The sequence below is a fragment of the Lissotriton helveticus genome, chromosome 1_1, assembly GCF_964261635.1.
Source record: "Lissotriton helveticus chromosome 1_1, aLisHel1.1, whole genome shotgun sequence".
Lineage (NCBI taxonomy): Eukaryota > Metazoa > Chordata > Amphibia > Caudata > Salamandridae > Lissotriton > Lissotriton helveticus.
In genome coordinates, this window is record NC_136057.1 from 111,068,738 (window position 1) to 111,094,706 (window position 25,969).

General features: G+C 47.1%; 1 protein-coding gene across 1 annotated transcript in view; it reads left to right on the top strand.

The window, feature by feature from the left end:
• Positions 1-24,785, top strand: part of LOC144762233 (uncharacterized) — a 51,110-nt gene extending 26,325 nt beyond the window's left edge. The window contains exon 3 of the mRNA XM_078647405.1: positions 21,116-24,785. Coding sequence (XP_078503531.1) covers positions 21,116-22,290 — 1,175 coding nt within the window. The 3' untranslated portion in view covers positions 22,291-24,785. The remainder of the gene's footprint in view (positions 1-21,115) is intronic.
• Positions 24,786-25,969: the final 1,184 nt, after the last annotated feature.

Consider the following 25,969-nt stretch of genomic DNA (forward strand, 5'->3'; position numbering starts at 1 on the left):
AATTTTGCAAACCTTACTGCAGGTGCAACAACCGTAGAGTGTGGGGGTACCCCAGAGATGATTATTCTCGGTAATTTATGAGTTGACCTACTGGTGAAAGAACTGTCTTCAAGAGGTTACAGACTTGATAACTTCACTGACTCTCAGTTGTTAATTTAGGTAGGCAGAATGTCCGCATCCTCACTCCAGTCTCATAATAGGCAATTTGATGTTTACTGAAGTTGAATCGACTAAAACTGAATATGGACAAAACTGAGATTGTAATTCAAAAGAATAAGACCAATCATGGAAACCAACGTTACTCGCCAACAAAAATTAGATTGTTACCGGCGCCTAAACCTACTGCTAAAAGTCTGGGAGTGATAATTGATAACAAAAACCAGCAGTAGGGTTTAAATACATATTTATAATGAAACATCTCAAGAAAATAACTCCACTGCTCCCACTTTAGGCAAGAAAAGCAATAGCATTGGCCATAGCCCTATCTGGATTGTATTATGCCAACTAGGTATATTTCAGATTATCCAATAACACCATTCATAGACTACGAGATATTCACAGTGAGGCAGCTTGTTTACTATATCACCTTCTGAGACCCTCTGCCTCAGCCCCCCCATTCACCACCGACAAAGCCTGACCTGCACCAATTTAGAAAGGACCTCAAGACCTGGCCCTTCGAGTGACCCCAACAGAGCACACAACCCCCTTCCCCCCAGCACCATGAGACCCTCACAGGTCTGTAGCACACTCTATAAAACCCTGATTGAGAGGTCTGGCCCCTCACTTTATTGCAAACCAGGTGGAGATGCGTACACCCGTACAAAACTCATGATCTCACTTGAATTTACTTGCAATTCCGAAATTACAGAAGACCAGATCAGGTGGACGCAGCTTTGCAGTACAAGCACCGTCCATACGGAGTTCTCTCCCAGCTAAATCGAGTAGCTTCAACTGTTTTCCAGAAATCTGACAACTTACAAGCCTACTCATACGACATTCTTCCCTGGTTTGATTTTTTGTCTTCTCTTTTATGTTGTCTTCAGTTTCTTTCAGCCTATCGGAGATGTTGCCTCTCTTTGTTAATGTCTTTCTTAAACCAAGATCTGGAAGGGAAACTTCTTGATTTCTTGAGTTTCAAAGTGGTGACTGTGTCAAGGAGTTTTCACATTTTTGTGTTGTAGTGGGCAGTGAGGTCATCACCTTAGAATTTGGGAACTGACTAATGCTTCTAACTCTCCCTGGGAGATTCAATGTATGTTCCTCGCTCAGTGCTTGTGCCGGGTATTTTGGGGGTGGGCCTTTGGTTGGATGGCATTGAGATTGAAAAGAATTAGGTGGTGGTCAGTCCAGTCGGTGGGTAAGATAGAACGGAGGGATAAGGTGTTCTGCTTAGAGATGATTGTATCAAGGGTAGAGCCCTTGGTACGAGTTTGTTTATTGCAGTGTTGGGTGAGATCGTTCGCTTCCAGGACGGTGGATAGGGCTTCTACTGTTGGATCATCAGCATTGTTCAAGTGCAGTTTCAGGTCTCCTAGTAGAACGTCTACGCTGCCTTTAAGGTAGTTTTGTGTTAATTGGTTTGTTTAGTCCTCAAAGATGTGTCATTTTTCACCAGGAGGGTGATAGATGACATGAATTTTGATAGATTGGGGTCTTTGGACAAGAGTTGAACTCCTACATATTCAAAGGTAGGGTATTTCGTGTTGAGGAATGGAGTTAAGCACAGATAGTTTTTGTGTATAATGGTTAATCCGCCGCCAATACGATCTTAGCGGTCGTACGGATGATTGCGAAGCCCTGTGGGTTGAGGAAATTGATAAAAGAGGATGAGTGGTCATTCAGCCAGGTTTCAGTTGGAAAACAGAAGTCGATTTTGTGTCCTAGGATGGTTTCGGCTATTTGAGTGGCATGCTTAACTGCTGACTGACAGTTTAGTAGCATGCAGCAACACGAAGGTAGTGATCTTGGATCAGGCTGAAAGGGTTGGATTGCTGTTGATATTTGGGTAGGCCGCCTGGGAGGCAGAGTGGTGTTCAGGGTTCTACTCGTGCCAAGGATGACCGGGATCTTGCGGTGCCAAGGTTGGCTCAGGGCATTGTCATACGTGTTGCTCAGCATTTCAGCTTCCCGTTGCGTCATTTCAGTCATGGTGCGTCTATGATTGAGTTGGTGATGGATCTAGGGGATAGTTTGTCTAGGGGTAAAGGATAGGGGTTCAGAGTATATGTTTGTGGCAGGATCAGTGTTTGCTATATATAGATGCGTGAAGCTGGGGCAGGAAGTAGGTAATCTTTTTTTAAAACGCCCACTCCCCACTTGACTAGGGTGCATTTACGCCCTTTCACCGCGCAGCGGAGTCTATCGCTGCCGCGGGACCTGGAATTCGCAGCCATCAGCGACGCCCACTTAGGCCACGCCCCTCGCTCGAGAGGCCACGCCCCCTACCACCACTATATCTGGCGCTGATTACTAGCGTCCAGACGATAGCGATTTCCACCTGAGGCGAAAAGCCGGGAGTAGGCCTGTTTGTTTTGTTGTGCTATTTTTAAACATTTGAGAGTCACTTACTTGTTACTGCTGTTTTTAAAACGCCCACTCCCCACTTGACTAGGGTGCATTTACGCCCTTAATTCACCGCGCAGCGGAGTCTATCGCTGCCGCGGGACCTGGAATTCGCCATCAGCGACGCCCACTTAGGCCACGCCCCTCGCTCGAGAGGCCACGCCCCCTACCACCACTATATCTGGCGCTGATTACAAGCGTCCAGATGATAGCGATTTCCTCCTGAGGCAAAAAGCCGGGAGTAGGCCTGTTTGTTTTGTTGTGCTATTTTTAAACATTTGAGAGTCACTTACTTGTTACAGCTGTTTTTAAAAAGCCCACTCCCCACTTGACTAGGGTGCATTTACACCCTTAATTCACCGCGCAGCGGAGTCTATCGCTGCCGCGGGACCTGGAATTCGCCGCCATCAGCGACGCCCACTTAGGCCACGCCCCTCGCTCGAGAGGCCACACCCCCTACCACCACTATATCTGGCGCTGATTACAAGCGTCCAGACGATAGCGATTTCCTCCTGAGGCGAAAAGCCGGGAGTAGGCCTGTTTGTTTTGTTGTGCTATTTTTAAACATTTGAGAGTCACTTACTTGTTACTGCTGTTTTTAAAACGCCCACTCCCCACTTGACTAGGGTGCATTTACGCCCTTAATTCACCGCGCAGCGGAGTCTATCGCTGCCGCGGGACCTGGAATTCGCCGCCATCAGCGTCGCCCACTTAGGCCACGCCCCTCGCTCGAGAGGCCACGCCCCCTACCACCACTATATCTGGCGCTGATTACAAGCGTCCAGACGATAGCGATTTCCTCCTGAGGCGAAAAGCCGGGAGTAGGCCTGTTTGTTTTGTTGTGCTATTTTTAAACATTTGAGAGTCACTTACTTGTTACTGCTGTTTTTAAAACGCCCACTCCCCACTTGACAAGGGTGCATTTACGCCCTTAATTCACCGCGCAGCGGAGTCTATCGCTGCCGCGGGACCTGGAATTCGCCGCCATCAGCGACGCCCACTTAAGCCACGCCCCTCACTCAAGAGGCCACGCCCCCTACCACCACTATATCTGGCGCTGATTACTAGCGTCCAGACGATAGCGATTTCCACCTGAGGCGAAAAGCCGGGAGTAGGCCTGTTTGTTTTGTTGTGCTATTTTTAAACATTTGAGAGTCACTTACTTGTTACTGCTGTTTTTAAAACGCCCACTCCCCAATTGACTAGGGTGCATTTACGCCCTTAATTCACCGCGCAGCGGAGTCTATCGCTGCCGCGGGACCTGGAATTCGCCATCAGCGACGCCCACTTAGGCCACGCCCCTCGCTCGAGAGGCCACGCCCCCTACCACCACTATATCTGGCGCTGATTACAAGCGTCCAGACGATAGCGATTTCCTCCTGAGGCGAAAAGCCGGGAGTAGGCCTGTTTGTTTTGTTGTGCTATTTTTAAACATTTGAGAGTCACTTACTTGTTACTGCTGTTTTTAAAAAGCCCACTCCCCACTTGACTAGGGTGCATTTACACCCTTAATTCACCGCGCAGCGGAGTCTATCGCTGCCGCGGGACCTGGAATTCGCCGCCATCAGCGACGCCCACTTAGGCCATGCCCCTCGCTCGAGAGGCCACGCCCCCTACCACCACTATATCTGGCGCTGATTACAAGCGTCCAGACGATAGCGATTTCCTCCTGAGGCGAAAAGCCGGGAGTAGGCCTGTTTGTTTTGTTGTGCTATTTTTAAACATTTGAGAGTCACTTACTTGTTACTGCTGTTTTTAAAACGCCCACTCCCCACTTGACTAGGGTGCATTTACGCCCTTAATTCACCCGCAGCGGAGTCTATCGCTGCCGCGGGACCTGGAATTCGCCGCCATCAGCGATGCCCACTTAGGCCACGCCCCTCGCTCGAGAGGCCACGCCCCCTACCACCACTATATCTGGCGCTGATTACAAGCGTCCAGACGATAGCGATTTCCTCCTGAGGCGAAAAGCCGGGAGTAGGCCTGTTTGTTTTGTTGTGCTATTTTTAAACATTTGAGAGTCACTTACTTGTTACTGCTGTTTTTAAAACGCCCACTCCCCACTTGACTAGGGTGCATTTACGCCCTTAATTCACCGCGCAGCGGAGTCTATCGCTGCCGCGGGACCTGGAATTCGCCGCAATCAGCGACGCCCACTTAGGCCACGCCCCTCGCTCGAGAGGCCACGCCCCTACCACCACTTCCTGTCCCCTATGAAATGTGTAATTCCCGTACGCGCAGCGGACGCGCCGATTGCGCGCCGAACGCGCGCCCAAGGCGGGCCCGTCTGCGCCCATCCGCGCCAGGACGGGCCACGGGACACAACACTCTGGGCTATCCCTTTCATATACTTCAGACCAGTTGCGCTCGTTAAATGCTAACTGGTTACTGAATCAAGCTACTAGGTTATACACCCATAAACTGGGTATTGCAGTACCGGGCACTATCACACAACCCCCACCCTCCCCTATCACCACCACTACTGCCCTTCTCCTTAACACGAGATCGGCCGTTAGGCACCAGATTGAAATTTACGATCTTTTGGATTCAAAATCACCAGATCTTCTGTTCCTTACAGAAACCTGGTATAAACCAGACTCCCTACCCAGCGTCCTTGCCGCCCTCCCACCTGAATATTCTATGCTCCGTGCTGATCGACCTGGAAACAGAGCAGGAGGCGGCGTAGCTCTGATCGCCCGCAAGGAGTTCCATTTTCAGATTCTGGCCTCGCCCACGTTACCAGCAGCGGACTGCCTTGTAACACGCTCCACCTATCTCAAGACCCCTCTTACATGCATACTAACGTATCGGCCCCCTCAGTCGTCTCCTGACTTCCTCCTCGCCTTTCAGAACCTTCTGGCCATTCTGGTAATTAATAACACCTCTGTCTTGGTTTTGGGCGATTTTAATTACTGGCCCACCGATCCTGCCGAAGATTCTATGTCCAAAGATTTTACTCAATCACTCCTTAGTTTTAATTTTACCCAGCATGTTCAGAGTCCTACTCACATCGGCGGCCATATCTTGGCTTCCCGTCAACAAAAGAATCACCTTCCGCCTCCTCACCCACGCACACAAAGCCCTACACGACCATGGCCCGAGCTACCTCAACAACCGAATCAACTTCTACGCTCCCAAGCGCCACCTCAGATCAACCAGCCACGCCCTCGCCGCCGTCCCCCGCATCCGAAGAGCGACAACAGGAGGAAGGTCCTTCTCCTACCTGGCCGCCAAGACCTGGAACTCCCTCCCGACCAACCTGCGCCTGACCCAGGACCACCTCTCCTTCAGGAAGAAGCTTAAGACCTGGCTGTTCGAGCAGTAAAGGCACCCCCCCCTCCTAGCGCCTTGAGACCCTACGGGTGAGTAGTGCGCTCTATAAATGTACTGATTGACTGATTGATTGGACCAGATTTGGACACTCAGCATACCTACCTCCCCCCCCACTGTTTCGTCTTGTCCCTGGTCGGATCATTCTTTACTTGCCTTCTCCATGGACTTGAACCTAAAAACACCCCCTCCCACTCCCAAAATCATTTGGGCTAGGAATTGGAATAAAGTAGACATCACCTCCCTCTGCAATTCGTTAGCAGCCACCTGCCCTGATATCACGGGGTCAGACCCTCATTCCCAGATAGCCACACTTGATCGTTGGCTTACCACCACCTGTGACCCTGTAGCCCCTTTGAAGCGAATGGCTACCAACCGCTCCCATAAGGCCAACAAATGGTTCAGTCCTGACCTTAAAGCCCAAAAATTAGAGGTTAGACAGGCTGAACGAGCCTGGCGCCGTGCCTATTCACCCATCGGCCGGCAACACTTTGTTACTGTACTTAATGAATATAAAATCTCCATACTCACAGCTAAGACCGAGTATTTCTCCGGACGCATTCTAGCGGCAGAATGCCAATCCCGTGAGATTTTCTCTACTGTACATGAGCTAGCTTCGTCGGACAGAGCCTCACCCAGAATCCCCCCTTCCCAGGCCTTATGTGAATCACTTAATGATTTCTTCATTGATAAGATAACTCTTATCAAAGCCAATATTCCTCTCCCTTCCCCCACTTTCATCCCCCCCAACCACGTGAAAATCACTGCTCCCTTACCTTCATTCCTTCACTTGCCAGAGAATGGCTGCTCTCCCTACTCAACCGAGTTAAGTCGGGCTCCCCGGCCGACATTGCCCCGGCACGTATCCTCAGCCAGTTTTTTATGGCATGCCCTTCACCAGTCTTGGCCTTCCTGAACAGTTGCTTCTCGTCCGGCCATGTCCCGGCTTCCCTTAAGACCGCTATAATTTTCCCAATATTAAAAAAACCCGGAGCGGATCCCTCTTCCCCCGCAAATTATCGTCCCATATCCCTCCTCCCTTATTTGGGTAAAATAGCAGAGTCCCATGCCACCCAGGTGCTTAGCTCTTTTATTGAAAGCAGTGGCTACCTTGCACCCTGCCAGGCGGGCTTTCGCCCCCGGCATTCCACCGAGAAGGTGGTTATCTCAGTTATGGACCAACTTAGGGAGGGCCTAGACACCAACATCCCCCAAGCCCTGGTCCTTCTGGACCTTTCCGCCGCCTTTGACACGGTAGATCATTCCATTCTTCTGTCCCGTGTCAAGGCGGCGGGCATAGGGGGCCAGGCCCTCGCCTGGATAGGCTCTTTCTTGAAGGGACGCACTCAGGCAGTCCACTTGGCCGAATTCTCAGCTCCACCAAGCAAGGTGAACTGTGGGGTCCCCCAGGGCTCTTCCCTTTCCCCTCTTTTGTTTAATCTTTATATCTTTCCCCTTATTTTTGCACTCCAACAAATGGAGGTCACAGTCTATAATTATGCTGATGACCTCCAGCTTATTTTTAATTTTTCCTCTTCTTTACCCGCTGCCTCTAACTTCCAGTCGGTCCTTCTGTTTATCCGAGGTTGGATGAATGCAAACCATCTTAAACTCAACCCGGATAAGACAGAATTGATCCTGACTGGGGGCAGCGGCAACCCCTGGTCACCATCTTTTTGGCCTGTCTCCTTTGGCCCCCCTCCCACTCCCTCTCACTCTGTTAAAACCCTTGGGATTACGCTTAATAACCAGCTGACACTTCACACCCACATTAGTTCTGTTGTTTCCTCTTCCTTTTTTACTTTACGTATTATTAGGAAAGTATCTCGGTTTTTTTCTCCCTCTGCACTGAAAATGATTGTTATGGCCATGAGTTTATCCAAAATCGATTATGGCAACATCATTTACATTGGCGTCCCGGCCTATGCACTTCAACGCCTCCAGCTGGTGCAGAACCAGGCAGCTCGCCTGGTACATGGCCTTTCAAAATTCCACCACTCCTCCCCTCTTCTTATTGCCCTTCACTGGCTCCCAATAAAGCAAAGAGCCCTTTTTAAACTTGGCTGCCTCACTTTTCAAGCTCGGGCTGGCACTGCCCCCGCTTTCATTAATCCGGCTATAACCAACTACATCCCCGCCAGAGACTTGCGCTCTTCCTCCAAATCTCTGTTAGTCGTTCCTCGGTTCAAGAAGAGCCGCTCTGGCGGCCAGAAATTCTCGGTGCTGGCCCCTACTTTTTGGAACTCTCTTCCCTCCTCTCTTAGATCTTTGCCCTCTTACACTGAATTCCGCAAAAATCTTAAGACTTTGCTGTTTCAGCAAGCGTTCAGTTCATAAACCTCCTTCTTTCCCTCAGATTGAAATCCTATAGCGCCAAGAAACTGCCAGTGAACGTGCGCTTTACAAACAACTCAAAATTCAAATTCAAATTCAAATCTTTGCATTCTTACGTAGTGACGAGATTTTATCCAGAATAGTGTTGATTGTGAGTTCAAGCTGGGCTGTTGTAGGGATCAGTTGAGTGGCGGTTGGGTCAGTGGTAGGGAGTGGAGTGTGATGGAGCTTGGCAGAGTTTGGGGCGGAGGCTAATGCAGGAGCAGCCGGTGCAGGTAAGAGCGGTGGGGCCGAGTGGGGGGGATTCAATAGACGACAACGAGGGGGAAATTATTTATTTAATTTTCACTTGTCATCGTCTGTCGCATTCCCCGGCCCCCCACTGCTCTTACCTGCACAGGCCGCTCCTGGGCTAGTGTAGTATCCAGCCTGCTGTGGTTGGAGGACTGAGCGGATTCCGGTGGGATAGAGAAGTCAAGCTGGGCAGTGGAGGTGTGCCATGCAGAGGGGGCAAGTAGTTTTGGTATCGAAATAGAAGCTTCAGTGTGTCTGGGGATCAGAGATGCTGTAGGGGAGGTAGAGATGGGGCAGTGCGAGGGGGTTTGGGAGTAGAAGGTTCAGCTAGTAGATGAGGGCGTGCATGGGTGAGTATTCTGGGAAAGGGTTGAGGAGTGGTGGTGGGAGTGAATGGCATGGCGGCGCAGAGAGACGTAAAGTGGAAAATAAACAATTTTTGTTCAGTGGCTTGGATTAGGATGTTCCCATTTCTGTAAATGGTTATGGACAGTTGTCCGCTAAAGTTGTGGGATATCGATATAGTGAGTTTAGATCCATAAGGGACGATGGTAGTATTAGTTTCATTAAGGTGTTGAATGAAGGTTTTAGCGGGGTTTTTAGTGTAGAAGATGAAGTCCATTTTAAGGCCTCCATTTGTTGGACAGACGAAGATGTTTGTTACTAGTGTCTCTGGGTGTTCTTTAAGGATTTTGTGTTTGTAGTTTTTAGCGGCATGTTTGGAGAGGTTTCGCAGAAATTAGTTGGGGGCGTATCTTTCCATGACGTTGCTGCGGCAGGATAGAAAATCTATACCCACAGCATAGGTAGGATATCAATATCAGCATGGACTAGTAGACATCGCAAATGCAGGGTCACTGCTATACGCACAAGGTAGGATAGGAAGCAGCATCAACTTGAGATAACAGTATATGCACAAGATAACAATATTGGCCTAAGATGGGCAAAACAATCAACATATAGACATAGAATACGATTGTAGGCATAAAGGCTTAGTATTTGTGCAAGATAACCTTACACTTTAGTATTGTGGAACTTGGTTGAGGGTTAATTTTCCCGGTGAGATGTGTAGTAGGGGTCACTAGACGTCAGTGATGTAAATTGTCTCTGACACTATAATTTTGTGGGACTTTGTTGAGAGTTGTTTTTACTGGCGAGAAGTATTAGAAGGGACAGTAGGTGGCACTGGGACCTTTTTATTCTTTTGCGGTCTGCAGTCCAATATTTATACCTGGCGCCCACTAGCAGGAGTTTCTAGAGACTTCCACGGCCATGAGTTGTCGGACATCCCCTATGGAGTCACAAAAGTCCAGTGTTAACTCCTTTGTGAGAGTGCTCATGCAGAGCCTTTGTGATGTGCAACTGTGATAAGTGACAGCTCATCCCCCTCGTTAAGTCAAAGAGGCCTATCCTGCCAACACCTCGCTTCCAAATGAGCAGAGGCATACCAAAGCACTCAGAGAAGTCCAATGGCTATGTCGTGTGGCCAATAAAGAAGTACTGAGTTGTTTGTTGTGATTTATTGTTTTCACAATTATTCACCTTTCTTGCGTCTGAGACGTGAAATCCATTACAGACAGGCAGCCGTCACGTGTTTCGTCATAGAGGCTTTTTCAAGGTTGCAGCCGGATATATAAAGCATCTTACACAATGGTAACCACGACATAGGGATAAGAAATACAACTGTTAAGTCACCATCACCAGACAGAAGAAGATGAACACTGTGGATACTCTGTTAACAGCCAGGTGCATCGGGTGAAATCCTAAAACAGATTGTGCCTGATAATCTGGCCGTGCTGTTATTGCAGCTTGCTGTAAAATCATACTACTCATCGGATGAAGTCATTGTTATCCAAAACACCAGTGATCGAATCTGTTAGCATTTCAGAATGCTCAAGTAAAGGGGCGTATCCGATGTCCAAAAAATGCTGTATGGCGGCAATCCCCTCAGATTTCAGGATACTAGTAGATAATGAACAGAAGTCCAAGGTAAACAGTTTGTTGCCATCAGTCTACGCACATTTTTTTCCCTCCTGTTCAGACATTAGATTGGGTGTGTCACGCTGTTGCATGTTAGGTGTGTTTTAGGCTAGCCAGCTAGCTGCTGCCCATTTTTTGAGAACTGATATGATCACACACTATGTTGATGCCACAGTTGGGGATCATTTTTGTTCCATAACAGCGCATTAATTGTTTTTAGATTGTTACTTGCATGGATACAAGACATTTCTCTTTTGACTAACGCTCCGCATGGTCCATACATGCCATTTTTAGGTCGTGCCTAGGCAGGCCGCATGCGCTGTCTGAAAGACCTCCTGTAATCAATACTACTACTCTGTTCCCGCCTGCTGCTCACCGTGGGATTAGTGCCGTGTCAGTCTTCTTTCCTGCCTCCTAGTTCATTCCTGCAGCCGATACCTGACTTCCGTTTCAGGGTGATGAGCACCTGCCAATTACAGTTTCCATACGCTACGTACTTTATGTGCTCTTTGCAAGAACTCTTTTTCAAAAATGTTCTTTCGCCAGTCACTGCTTGCTTAGTTTGGCTTCTCCCTTCGGCCTTGCGTTATCAACCCTCCTCGCCTATCCGCCGTATGCTGTAGAAGCTACACTCCAAACAACCCGGTCTCCTTTCGCCGCTTCAGCTGTCCTGTTAGTTTTTTTTGTTTGGTTTTTGTATTTTACTTTAAAGCTGAGCACGCTGCCCGCTCTCTACTAGACTCTGCCCACTTTTCATCTGGCATTACTTCGAGTTTATACGGTTGCTTGCACTAGTTCTACACATATGTTTGTAGAGGTCTCACACTGAGCAACCGCCCATCAATCATAGATACTGGAAGACAAAGCGCTGTTCTGCTGTTTACACTAAAGACAGCAATCTATGCAGCCTGGCTTTAAGCCCTCTCTTATATGATAAACACCACAGCAGAATGGTGTTTCTGCCCCTTCCAGAATCAGTAAATTCAAAGTAGGGACATTCTGTCACCAGGGGGCTGATTCACAGAACTAACTTGAGACAAAACCCTAAACTTACTACTTTTGGTATTCACAGAAGTTAGGATTTTGTCTTAAGACAGACTTAAGACAGACTTAAGACAGACTTAAGACAGAATCCTAACTTAAGTCTGTTTTAAGTCTGTCTTAAGACAAAATCCTAACTTCTGTGAATACCAAAAGTAGTAAGTTTAGGATTTTGTCTTAAGTTAGTTCTATGAATCGGGCCCCAGATGTCCACCCCACCAAGATCTAGGAAAAGGAGGGGGGTGTTATCAGAAGTCTTATCTGCAGCGGCCCTCTTCTGCCTCGCTGGTGAGTCCATCATTGTTGCTTGTCTCGCTACAACGGGGTGCTGCGGGGACGGATCAGACCAGCCTCGCTGGGGAGACCATCACTGCTGCTCGCCTCCCTACAACGGGGTGCTGTGGGGGAGGATCAGACCAGCTTCGCTAGGGAGCCCATCACTGCTGCTCGCCTCGCTACATCGAGGTGCTGCGGAAGAGGATCAGACCAGCCTCGCAGGGGAGCCCATCAGAGCTGCTTGCCTTGCTACAACGGGGTGCTGCGGGGGAGAATCAGACCAGCCTTCCTTCAACAGAAACAACATTCCTGAAGGAATCCACAGCCCATCAAGATTTCTCCCTTACAGGAACACATACAACCCAGTGAATGGAGAAGTTCATGGAAAAGGTTCAACAAATGCCCCTTTCCACTCCAGAACACCCCAGGAACCGGGGCTTTCCCTTGGAGACTCACTCACAGAGGTCTGAGTATGTCTTGCAAGGGGCATTGTTTTGTTTGCCTGCAGCGCTCAGGACTTTCCTTACTTCTGAAGCCGACTTCCTGTGCGAGAAGTGACTGCGGCTCACGAAAATGCTTGAAGACCAGCCCTTTTTCTCTAGTCAAACTTTCTACGTTACTTTTTCTTTCAGGTTCTTGAAGCATTAGGGGTCTGTACAGAGAGGGTAGGAGACAAACTATGAAAACAAGATTTCTGACCAGTGGATGGAGGGCCAGAAGTTGTTCCCTCAACACTCCTTTTTCTTTTCAACGTTTACCTGTCTTGCTTACCTTCCCTTCTCCTTCTCCTCCTCCTCCACTACTCTCCCCTCTCCCTCCGGCATTAGCCCACCCCCACGCTACCCACGACCCTCACGCCTTTCCCCTGCATCACCTTTTAACATTTTTCCATATTTTCATTGCCCTTTCATCACAAAAATCCACAGCCCTCCTCTTCATCCCTTCCCTCTTCATCCCTTCCCTCTTCATCCCTTCCCTCTTCATCTCCTTCCCTCGTAATCTCCTTCCCTTCATAAAGCTAACTACCCTTCTCACGCCCTCTTTTACTCCGCTCTACTCTCTCGTCTCCACTGCTCCTGCATCCAGGCTAAACCCGCGCTCTCCCTCTCCGCTCCAGCACTCCTCACTCTCAAACTCTACCCTCTTTCTCAACTGAACTTTCCTCTCATTCACCTCGCACGCCCTACTCATCCCTTCTTTCCAACTAGACCCCCTCTCTTTTAAACCTTTCTTCTCTTGTCCTTCCTCTGCTTTGCCTTCTCCCGTCCGTGCTCATTCCACCCCACCCCTCCCTGACCACCTTCCTCTCTCATCTTGACTCTCTCGCAATTACTGTCTTCACTCCCCTTCATTTTGTGTTCTCTGTCTGCCCTCTGCCCTCTCCCTTGCTTTTCACTCCTTCCCTTTCAGCTGCTCTCGTCCTCTCTAGTTCCCCCTTCGCTTCTCTCTTCCTTTTTTGTCTCCTTGTGTCCACTCCCTTTTCTCTCTCTTCCTTTCGTATTCAGCTCTCCATACTGCCTCCCTCCCGTACCCACCTCATTCTCCATTTTCTTCTGTCGTTTCTTGCCCTTCCTTTCTCCCTCTTCCACCCGCTCTTTCATGCTTAGGGGAGAGAGCACACACACTTTAGCACTGGTCAGCTAAAGTGCACAGAGTCCTAAGGCCACAGAAAAAATTCTGAAAAAATAGGAATGGTGAAGGCACCAGTTTGGGGGTGACCCTGTAGAGAGGGCCAAGTCAAACAAATTCAATAGCTGTTTTCTTCAAGTGCCACTAACAAGCTTAGTCTTGCAGTAGTAGCATCGATCCTTCATAAGTGACTTCCAAGGTATGTCATCGGTAAGGACGTAAGTGCTGGAGAGATGAGATATAGGCCGGCGTATAATGTTGAGTTCTGACGTACACGCAGTGTAATCGACGTGTTCAACTAATCTCCGTGTGTGGCTTGGTTATTGGCGAGTACCTGGGCTGGCAGGACGCTATAACTGGTGACAAGATAGTGGATACGAATCCCATACACTGAAAGCGCTCTTCCAGAGAGTTTGTCGTGGTTCAGCACACTGCTCGTGCGAGCCAAGTGTGTCTCAGTTGAAGTGCAGAATCAATGCTGGCACTGGTGGAGCCTGCATAAAATGCTTAAAGATAAAGAAAGCAACACTAAAAGTCCACATGTTGCTGGACAGGAACTGAACGAAACAGCTTCTAATAGAATATATGGCGCCATTACGCCAATTAATGCCATTAAGCTATGCAGAGTAAGAAAACTAAAGGCGGACAAGGAAAGCGCACAGCAGTAGTTCAGTAAACATTACACTAAAATTCATATGCTATGAAGCAGAGATTAACCAGGTGTTTGTGAAGAAACATTTAAGCACAAAATTTACCAGTGTTATCTGCTTTCATGTACTTGTAGCGTACAAAGATTTATCTCCTTCTCTAAAACATCAACAAATCATTGTCTCTCAACATGCTGGAGAGCAGTCCCAGTAAGCGTGTTGGATTGGGTTTGCTGAGTTTCCCCAGACGAAGCGGCCCACCACCAAAGCTGCTGCATAAGGGGCCCAGAACAACTCCTTAGACAGCCATAACATACAGAGCTCCGATGGAGAGCCAGGACGGGATCCAAGCTCCAAAAGTCATTAAGGCTGACCCCGAAGCCAGCACATCACGAGGCGCTAGAGAAGCTCTGTCTGATCAAGTTCCACAGGGAGTGCCTGAGAGACCACTACTGTCCTCCAATGTTTGTACGGCTGCTGCATTCTTAAAACCGCCAACTGTGTTTGATATTGCAAAAAAACAGAATATTGGCGATAGATGGATGGATAGAGACTTTTAAAGAGTTAATTGATGCAATAGATGAAAAAGAGTATAAAGTATCTTGAGAAACATGGCCGATGAAGGAGTGAAAGAAACCATGAAAAAGAATTTACAAGAAGGTGAAAAGACAGATGATCAAATCGAAAAGGCCTTTAATGTCAAGTTTAAGCCAGTGCCAAATGTGAATTATAAAAGATACATATTCAGCCTAGAATGCCAGAGACCATTGATGAGTTTGTTGAAAGACTGGATGTTTGGTAAAGCACTGTAAATTCAATTAATTTATGATGAGAACGCTACCCTCCTCAGAGTAATCAATGGATGTCTGTTGTATGCATTTCACGACGAATGCTGATGGAAACAGAGCTTGTATCAAGCCCTCAAGGCTGCTTGCACTGACACCGTTCTTATCGTCAAGTGACTGGCATGGATGCCGGAGGTGCCCAAAGTGTGTCGGTCATGAGCACGAAAAGTAAGCCAAGGTACAAGGCTGAGGGACACAAGTAATGTAAATGTAAATGTGTGGGACTTGTAAAGCGCACAGCTGCCCGTAAGCATCCCGGCGCTGAAGACCGCTGGGGAACCCGTCCTGGCTTTCCCTGTGAGATGGTCCCTTCTGGGTATCTCCAAGGTGAAACCAGGCATCCCCGGCGTCGATGGGGGGGCCGTTGTAGAGATGAGGCAAGCTTAATGCCCAGAGTTGCCGAGTGTGATCCCTGGTTAGAGTAGGCACCGAGGCGAGAATTGTCGAGTCCGCTGACCCTGGTCCACAACCCTGCCGCGTCGGGAATTGAACCCTGGTCCCGGGCCGTTCTCTGCTTCCGGGTCTGCCGCCTCTAACCAGTGAGCCACACCACTCCACAAGGACCTGTCTCCACAGAAAAAATAAACGTGTTACTGATATGGACTGTCATTTCCACACGAAGGTAAATATCCCGCCATGTGACAGTTATGCATAGACTGTGGTAAAGCGAATCATTTTGTGACGACTTGCAAAGCGAAGATAAAAGTAAGCTGCGTTGCAGCATGAAGACAAAATGGCCGACCAAACGCTACATCAGTGACATTCGACGTACTCCCACAAGGCTAAGCGGTCACACCAATTGAGACAAATCAACGCAAAATGAAGTTGATCATCATCTAAATCATCGAGAAAGAATTCCTCCGTGTCGGTTTACAATGAAAAGGACAATAACAATTGTGCAATATTGATGTTTACTTCAAAAAGGCATACACATATGGGGCTAGTCGAATGTGAGAAAAAATACAAAGTGAAGACAATTCAACATGAAGACAGCTGTGCGTCGATAAATATTATGCCACTGGAGATGTATCACGAATTATCTCCGGTACCACAACTTACGAATTTTAAGACTAAAGTATACTCATGGGCTGCCTCAACGCCCTTCAAAAGTCAAATTAAAAATTTGTAGCCACGATGAAACATAATAAAACTGTGGTGAATGCGCCTATTCATGTATTTCAAGGAACAGCTTCAAGTGTTTGCTGAGTTTCCATAGGGCTGCTGATATGGGACTGGTATCAGTGAACTACACTATGAATGCTCATTGTGAAATTGTAAGTCAATTTCCTACATTATTTCACGGGTCGGGAAAAGTCAAACAATGAAAGTAAGGTTACACATAAATGAGAATTTTCATCAAAGACACCGACGAGTTGCGTTTCTTGCAAGAAGTTGTTGAAAAGGAACTACATTTTTTACTTATACATGGCATCATTGAACGCTCCAGTGGTCCGACACCATGGCTTTCTCCCATAGTAACTGTGCCTAAAAGAGACAGTGAAGGACCTGTACGCATAAGTGTTGACATGCGTCAGGCCAACAAAGAAACTGAGCGAGAGAACCCTCAGTCTGCACATCCATCCATATCCATACTAATATTATAAAGAGAGAGCCCAAACCTTTGAGGCGGGTAATCTCAGTAACCAGCAGCAGAAGGACATAGGCTATGCAGACGGCCACCATATACATTTAAATGGTAAAAGAACCGTACCAGCAAAGAAGTCCCTTGTGGGCGTGTCTGCGCTCTGCTGTGGGCGTGTGCTGGGGGCGTGACTCAAACTGCTGTGGGCATGTGCTGGTGGCGTGACAAACGCTGGGGGCGTGTGATACGTTCCGCCCTTCATGCCATGTGAGTCGTACATACAAGCGCCAATTACGCAATTGCGCCGCATCAAGGAGCACGCTGGGGCGTGACACGCTGGAGCCGTGACAAACGCTGTGGGTGTGTGTCCGCCCTTCATGCCATGTGAAGCGCCAATTACGCAATTGTGCCGCATCAAGGGGCACGCTGGGGGCATGACAAACACTGGGGGCGTGTGCTACGTTCCGCACTTCATGCCATTTGGGTCGTACATTAATTTGATCGTCTGCTGTGGCTGTGTGCTGGGGGCGTGACAAAGGCGTTCAACAGGAAGCGTGGTAAGTAACCATTCGCTCGACTCCCTTGGGGGACTGCCCGTTGTCTCACACATACTGGGGGTGCCGAATGCAGTGTGTGCCTTAGCCTGGGTGCGTCTGAAAGGGACGAACACAGTGTGTGCCTTGGCCTGGGTGCGTCTGAAAGGGACAAACGCAGTGTGTGGCTTGGCCTGGGTGCGTATGAAAAGCACTCGAGGCCGAAGAGCGCTGGTGTGGGTCATAAAAAAATAAGAACAGCCGGAAACAAATATGTGTTGATATTCCGCAAACCAACATCCCGCATACCATCACTCTGCAAGTTTTATAACGCAGGACTATTACTCCGCAAAGCCATCATTTCTAAAACTTTTACAACGCATATGACTTTATCACGCATGCCATTATAATGCAAATGCATGTGTGGTAAAGTCATATACATTGTAAAAGTACATTATTATAACATTAAATATACGTTTGTATATATGTGTGTGTATATATATATATATATATATATATATATATATATATATATATATATATATACACACATTTTTTTAATTTAATTAAAACATTTATTCTTTTGAATTGCATTATTTATATTAATTTTATTTATTTATTATTTTATTTTATTACCTTTTACACCCTAAAACCGAATCCCACCCTGGTCCCTTTAAATACCCCTGCACCCCATAATCATAACCCACCCTTACTCCTTAAAATAACCCAACACCCTTAAACACTAACCCATCTTAACCCTATAAATATACCCTGTACCCCAAAACCCAAACCTATCCCTAAACCCTAAAAATACCCCTGTACCCCAAAACCCAAACCTATCCCTGAACCCTAAAATACCCCTGTACCCCAAAACCCAAACATAGCCCTTTACCCTTAAAATACCCCTGTACCCCAAAACCCAAACCTACCCCTGAACCCTAAAAATACCCCTGTACCCCAAATCCCCACCCCAACCTAGCCCTAAACCCTAAAATACCCCTGTACCCCAAAACCCAAACCTAGCCCTGAACCCTAAAAATAGCCCTGTACCCCAAAACCCAAACCTATCCCTGAACCCTAAAATACCAATGTACCCCAAAACCCAAACCTACCCCTGAACCCTAAAATACCCCTATACCCCAAAACCCAAACCTAGCCCTGAACCCTTAAAATACCTCTGTACCCCTGTACCCCAAAACCCAAACCTACCCCTGAACTCTAAAAATACCCCTGTACCCCAAAACCCAAACCTAGCCCTGAACCCTAAAAATACCTCTGTACTCAAAACCCAAACCTAGCCCTGAACCCTAAAAATACCCCTGTACCCCAAAGCCCAAACCTACCCCTGAACCCTAAAATACCCCTGTACCTGAAAATACAAACCTACCCCTGAACCCTAAAATACCCCTGTACCCGAAAACCCAAACCTAGCCCTGAACCCTAAAAATACCCCTGTACCCAATACCCAAACCTAGCCCTGAACCCTAAAAAAAACCTGTACCCCAAAAACCAAAACTACCCCTGAACCATAAAAAACCTGTACCCCAAAACCTATCCCTGAACCCTAAAATACCCCTGTACACCAAAACCCAAACCAACCCCTGAACCCTAAAAATACCCCTTTACCCCAAAACCCAAATATAGCCCTGAACCCTAAAAATACCCCTGTACCCCATAACTCATAACCCAAAACTATATCTGAACCCTTAAAATACCCAAACACCGTAAAACATATACCTCAGTACCCCTAAACATATACCCCTATACCCATACTTAAATTATCCAAACATTTAAAAAAACATGCTTTTACCATTCATACATTTACAACGAATTTTGTTGTAAATGTATGCGTGGTAAAAGCATATAAAATGTAATGCCATGCGTTATAATGGCATTGCGGAGTCATGGTACTTTCGTAATGAAAGTATGCGGAGTGATGGTATGCAGAAAGAAAGTTGCGGAATAATGGGTGTTTACCGCGGGAAACAATCATTCAAGACTCACACAATTCTAATTGTTAGACGGTCGCCGATGGCCCTCAAGCGGGGGCACACGCGAATGAGCGTGTCACATTACACACATTCTATTTCATACCCGGACAACGTCGGGACGGGCTGCTAGTTGCTGATATAATAACTCAATTGAATGGTGCAGAGTTCTTCTCTCGACTCAACCTAAATAAAGGATCTTACCAATTGGAACTTGAAGAAAAATCCAGATACGTTGCAACCTTTTCTACGCATATTGGTTTGTTTTGCTATAAGCGATTGAGTTTTGGTATATCCTCTGCTGCAGAAATTTTCCAAGACGTCATTTGATTTATCATATAGCCTGTAGTAAATGCATTTAACTATAGTGATATATTGGTATTGTGGGGATGCACATTAAGAGCATTACAAAACTCTCATGCAAGTATGTCAGGGCCATCAAAGACCTTGTTGCCTCTTTTCTCCAAGACTTCTGCTGGGTGAGCCCATTTTACAAGGGCTAGCATGTCGCCAGTGCTCCCTTCTGCATCAAGGTAAAACTTTGTGCATTACAGGAGAGTGCACCATGGGCCTGCAGTGCAGCGCTCTGACCAGGGGAGTGCCTTTGTTAATTCTAGGGAAGTGCTCCATGTTTTACAAACCAGCATGTAGTGAGCGTTTTTTCTCTAGCGTGAACAGCGTTGCTTCGCCTGGAGGCATTACCAGAGAAACAAACACGTCCTTGAGCCAGCGTGCTCACTGCAGCTGAATTGTATTGTGAACCTCGCCCCCAGAGTCTGGCAAGATATCGCCACCGTCGGATGCCACCAAGAACAAACTAGTGTGGCCCCTCTGGTCATGAGACTCGAGGAACAGCCCCCTGAAGACTTGTACTGCTCTAAGATGGTACAGTGCAGTGTCTAAGGCTGCAAAGCTACAAGAGCTGCACAAAGCCTTCAAATCAGGCCTTTCGACGACACGTTGTTCTGTAACATGTGGCGGGCCCGCATTTTGAGGCTCATTCTAGCCAGCCTCGCCCTCTGGTTTTAACGCGTATACTGCACGAAGCTCTCCACATTGGGTCCCACTCCTGAAACATGACAACATTGTTAGCAAGTTACAGATGCCCTGAGGACAGTGACCCTGCACCCACAAAGGTACTGTGAGGTGGGTTCGGTCGAGCAGAGTGGTAAAGCCTCCCTGCTCTCCTTCACGGGTGGCTTGGTTTCCCTTGGGCAAAGAGACACGATTCAAGCGGCCCCGGCGGGCTCCAAATTCGCAAGAGCGCGAGGGGCATTTATTGTTCAGCATTGTCTCTGCTCTGGAGATGACCTCAAGAATGGTGCAGGGCCGTCCATAGAGGAGAACTGCTGGAAGACTCAAGCTCAATTACTGTTTAGCGTTTAGTAGGTGCTCCTGCGCCGTATGTTTGGTTTCTAAATGCAATCACTTCAACCCCGTTCACTACAGTTACCGTATGAAGTGTAATCGGAGCGCAGGTGCGCTGTGACCTATGTTTTCATAGTAATTTGTGGTTTTCTTTGTCAAACCTGCATTATTTGCTCTAACGGTGTGATTTAAGTCATTTTGGTCTTGTTTGATGTACAATATAGAATCTATTTTTACTTAATCCTGCGTGTATTCTCCTTTGTGATTTACTCACTGTGTTGCTGTGCGAGTGTGTTGCACAAATGCTCTGCACATTGCCTCTTTAAACTAGCCTGACTGCTCTGCGCCAGCTACCAGAGGGTGAGCGCAGGTTAGCTCGGGTGTGTATCCGACTTACCTGGACTATAGTGGTGGATTCTGCCTGGCTTAGGTGCCCACCCTAGCCAACCAGAAACCCCATGTCCAACAGTGGTTCTTGTGAATCACTTGATTTCCCAGCATGCTCCTGCTGCAGGACTAGGTCAACACACTTTGTGTAGGAGGACTAGCCACCATTTGTGTCTCAAAGGGAAGTGTGACTCTTTTTCCTAGAACTTAAATTTGTTTTCTCTGAATTCTAACTGTTCACTTCTCCATATTATATCAATGCAGCTTTTTCAAGAAATATTTTCTTCATGTAATTTTCAATGTTTTTTCTATTTTGCAGAACAACAATCACATCTAGAGAATATGAATGGGAAAGAAGGCCATAAAGGTTCCGGAGGCAAGATGAATATAACTCAAAATATCTACTTAAAGAAACGGCGCAGAATGCACATGAGCGAGAGATGCTTTGCTTGTAATGTGTGTGACAAAGGATTTATCAATGAGACACTTCTTGTGAGGCACAAAAAAGGACACACCAGCCTCAGGCCATATACCTGCGAAACGTGTAAAAAGTGTTTCACTCAAAAGGCAACTTTTTTACAGCATCAAAGAACACACACTGGAGAGCGGCCGTATCACTGCACAGAGTGTTCCAAGCGCTTTGCTCATAAGAATAGCCTTGTACGACATCAAAGTGTACACACAGGAGAGAGGCCTCATCAAAGCGTACACACAGGAGAGAGGCCTCATCAAAGCGTACACACAGGAGAGAGGCCTCATCAAAGTGTACACACAGGAGAGAGGCCTCATCAAAGTGTACACACAGGAGAGAGTCCTCATCATTGCACTGTGTGTTCCAAACGCTTTGCTGATAAGAGATCCCTTGTACAGCATCAAAGCGTACACACAGGAGAGAGGCCTCATCAAAGTGTACACACAGGAGAGAGGCCTCATCAAAGCGTACACACAGGAGAGAGGCCTCATCAAAGCGTACACACAGGAGAGAGGCCTCATCAAAGCATACACACAAGAGAGAGGCCTCATCAAAGCGTACACACAGGAGAGAGGCCTCATCAAAGCATACACACAAGAGAGAGGCCTCATCAAAGTGTACACACAGGAGAGAGGCCTCATCAAAACATACACACAGGAGAGAAGCCTCATCAAAGCGTACACACAGGAGAGAGGCCTCATCAAAGCATACACACAGGAGAGAGGCCTCATCAAAGCGCACGAGAGGCCTCATCAAAGCGTACACACAGGAGAGAGGCCTCATCAAAGTGTACATACAGGAGAGAGGCCTCATCAAAGCATACACACAGGAGAGAGGCCTCATCAAAGCATACACACAAGAGAGAGGCCTTATCAAAGCGTACACACAGGAGAGAAGCCTCATCAAAGCGTACACACAGGAGAGAGGCCTCATCAAAGCGTACACACAGCAGAGAGGCCTCATCAAAGCATACACACAGGAGAGAGGCCTCATCAAAGCATACACACAAGAGAGAGGCCTAATCAAAGCGTACACACAGGAAAGAGTCCTCATCATTGCACTGTGTGTTCCAAGCGCTTTGCTGATAAGAGATCCCTTGTACAGCATCAAAGCGTACACACAGGAGAGAGGCCTCATCATTGCACTGTGTGTGCCAAGCGCTTTGCTGATAGGAGATCCCTTGTACAGCATCAAAGCGTACACACAGGAGAGAGGCCTCATCATTGCACTGTGTGTTCCAAAACCTTTTCTTGTAAGGCACACCTTGTACTGCATCAAAGAACTCACACAGGAGAGAGGCCTTATCACTGCACTCTGTGTTCCAAAACCTTTTCTCGTAAGGCGACCCTTGTGCTGCATCAAAGAACTCACACAGGAGAGCGGCCTTATCACTGCACTCTGTGATCCAAGCGCTTTTCTTATAAGGCGAACCTTGTACAGCATCAAAGAACACACACTGGAGAGAGGCCTTATCACTGCACAGTGTGTTCCAAGCGCTTTGCTCATAAGAAAGGCCTTGTACTGCATCAAAGAACTCACACAGGAGAGCGGCCTTATCACTGCACTCTGTGTTCCAAGGGCTTTGCTGATAGGAGCTCCCTTGTACGGCATCAAAGAACACACACAGGAGAGAAGCTTTATCACTGCACTGAGTGTTCAAAGCGCTTTTCTCGTAAGGCAACCCTTGTACAGCATCAAAGCGTACACACAAGAGAGAGGCCTCATCACTGTACTGTGTGTTCAAAAACCTTTTCTCAGAAGGCAACCCTCGTACTGCATCAAAGAACACACACAGTAGAGAGGCCTTATCTCTGCATTAAGTGTTCCAAGCGCTTTGCTTATCAGGGATCCCTTGTACGGCATCAAAGCGTACACACATTAGAGAAGCCTTTTCACTGCACTGTGTGCGAGAAGAGCTTAAATCAAAAGTCAAGTCTCGTAACACCAAACACACTGGAGAGAAACCTTATCACTGCAAAGTGTCTTCCAAGCGCTTTTCTCAGAAAGAAAGGCCATGTATGGCATCAAAGTGCACACACAGGAAAGAGGCCTTATCGCTGCACAGTGTGTGGGAAGAGCTTTACTCGAAAGGCACATATGCAACGGCACCAAATAATACCCACTAAACTGAACCCTATCACTGCACAGTTTATGCCAGAAACTTCACTCAAAATGAACGTTTCTATAACACCAATAAATACAAACTAGATCCATTTTCACTGTAACAATCTTATGTCCTGCTTACCCCAAAGTAAGTTTTACTGGAATGTTGTAACGAGGGCTTAGTCATAAATTCCTAATGGCCAGTGTTCCCTGTAGGGAGCGTGCATTTAGTGTAATAACCCTGAGTGCGCAAACTCCGTTGCGAAGCGCATACACTTCATACATCACTGAGGCACCATTTGCAGCTCTTGCTTTTAAAAAGCGAGCAGCGTGGAAAAAAAGATCTCTTGCATGAAGGAGCACAAAGAGCAGATCTTGGGCCTAGCAACATACCACCGTGGAAAAGGGGAGAACGTTGCAGCGTGCCTCTTAAACTGCAGTGTATCGGATTGCCGAGGGTCAGAAGTTGTGCAGCATCTTTCTTCTTCGCATGCCGTTTGCTGCACTAGTTTCTGAGAGAGGCTGCAGGACTTTACAGGCAGCTGTGGCTCTCTGGGCGTGGTCCGCGCCTTGCAGATTAATTTATTTTAAAAGTCCATGCACTAATTAGCATTGTTCGATATTTAAGGGCATGATGTGCGGCATACTGATGTTTAAGTCCCAGCTAAAAGTGTTCAAAAGGCAAGCACTCCGTGCATAATGGTATGCCTGTGCTAAACTTTTTTAGAGAAGTCATTTCTGACCCTGCCGCAAGCATGTTAAGGCATATGTACCCCCAGTGAGGCAGCATCATTCAGATGAGTCATTTTCCCGTCCTAGACCTGGGCTCCGTAATTGCAGCTCTGGTCACCTGTGAAGCGTGATTGCGAGCAGCCGTACAAGAATGTAAGGAGACATGATCGGTAACCAATCACATCCTCGTGTAATTTCTTTATAAATGTGCTGAGTCTTTCTCACTGCTAGTTGATTCTATTGTACCAACCGAATATAGGATTCATTTACCACCTCGCTCATGCCATTACATGAGGGCACAGCCGCAACGCTATCACGCCGTCTTACAAAACACACATTAAACTACTACTTACAAGTCACAACAACTTTGAGCTCACAGCCAGCGTTCTCAGCACAGCCCCGCATTCACAGATGCCAAAGTGCCAACAAATCGAAACCCGTAGCCCCTCTGCAGTGCACAGAGGTACTCGCCTCGCGGAACGGACTTGCTTCCGTCTTCAGCCCAGGTGCTGCTCGCTCTTTGTGGTGCGTGATTACTGTTGGAGCTGCAGAAAGAAACGTGGGCTCTTTTACCTTCCCATCATACCTTTTACCACTTATGTTTAAGAGTTAGTAGTTGAACTGTGTTTATTGCAGATGTATGTAGACCTCTTTTCCTCAATAAATCCTGCTGTATCTTGCATTGCAATGGGTTTGAGTCAGCATTCTGTGCATTTAAGATACCCTCCTATAGGGCTCACATTTATGTTTTTGTAACTCTGTAAGCTTTACAGCGCTCAGGCTTCGGTAGTGAAGAGTGCTGCCGCAACCAACTGCAAATCAGCTAACCCACTGAGCAGCCCCGTAGCTATGAGTGCCGCCAGGTATAACTTGATTTAACTCTTGTCAGGAGTAAGTATTGTGTCCAGACTGATTTTTTCAATTTCTTTTTTCATCCCAGTTCTTTTTTGCTTTCCTCATTCGAAGAATGCAAAATACAACAAGACTTAGGGCAGGATGTACTAGCGTCAGAAATACCGATTTCCTATTTGCGATTCTCTATGAGTCGCAATTTTGAAATCGGAATTCCTAATGTATGAAACTCTTTTGAGTTTCATTAGCGATTGCTAGCGAGATTCAAATAGACCTACCTCATGCATATTAGTGAGGTAGGTCGCAATTTGAGACCCATTAGGAATCACAACCATAACAGCGATGGCAGCCTGCTGAGGTCAGAAGACCACCATGTCTATGATTGGGTTTTAATAAAGCAGTCTGTTTATTTTTTTTTTAATGCAGCCCAATTTCCTTAAAGGATAATGGGATGCATTTAAAAAGAAAAAAAATAAGCTTTTAATTTTTTAAGAGTAGACAGTGGGGTCCGTGGGACAGCCGCCTGCTCTTAAAAATATTTGTTATCCATTCTTCAAAGGCCCTCTACCTATTTGCAAATGGGTTACCACCTCTTTCAGGGAGTCAGTAAAACTTGACCTTAATTCGGTTGCAAAACTTTCATACAGTCCATTCAGATTCAGTAATTGGAAGAAATGCCGCAAACACGCCCCTTTTAAATACCAAATCGCAAACACTAATTGCAAGTAGGTAGCGTGTTACTGAATCACAATTTGTATTTGGTACATTTGTAAAAGCATTTTTGTGGTTGGGTGTTTCCGACTGCAAAAATGCTTTGTACAAGGGGCCCCTAATGATTTACTCCCCCAGCTGCAGAACTAGCCAATAGGGCACTAAACTAATGGCGCAGCGCCAGCTTTGCACGTGTGCAGCAACAGCTGTGGCATGAGCACAGGCACTTAGGTTTTTTCTTAAAACAAATGAATCACTGCAAGCATTCATTTATTTGCGCTCCTCATGGTTGAAGATATCTCT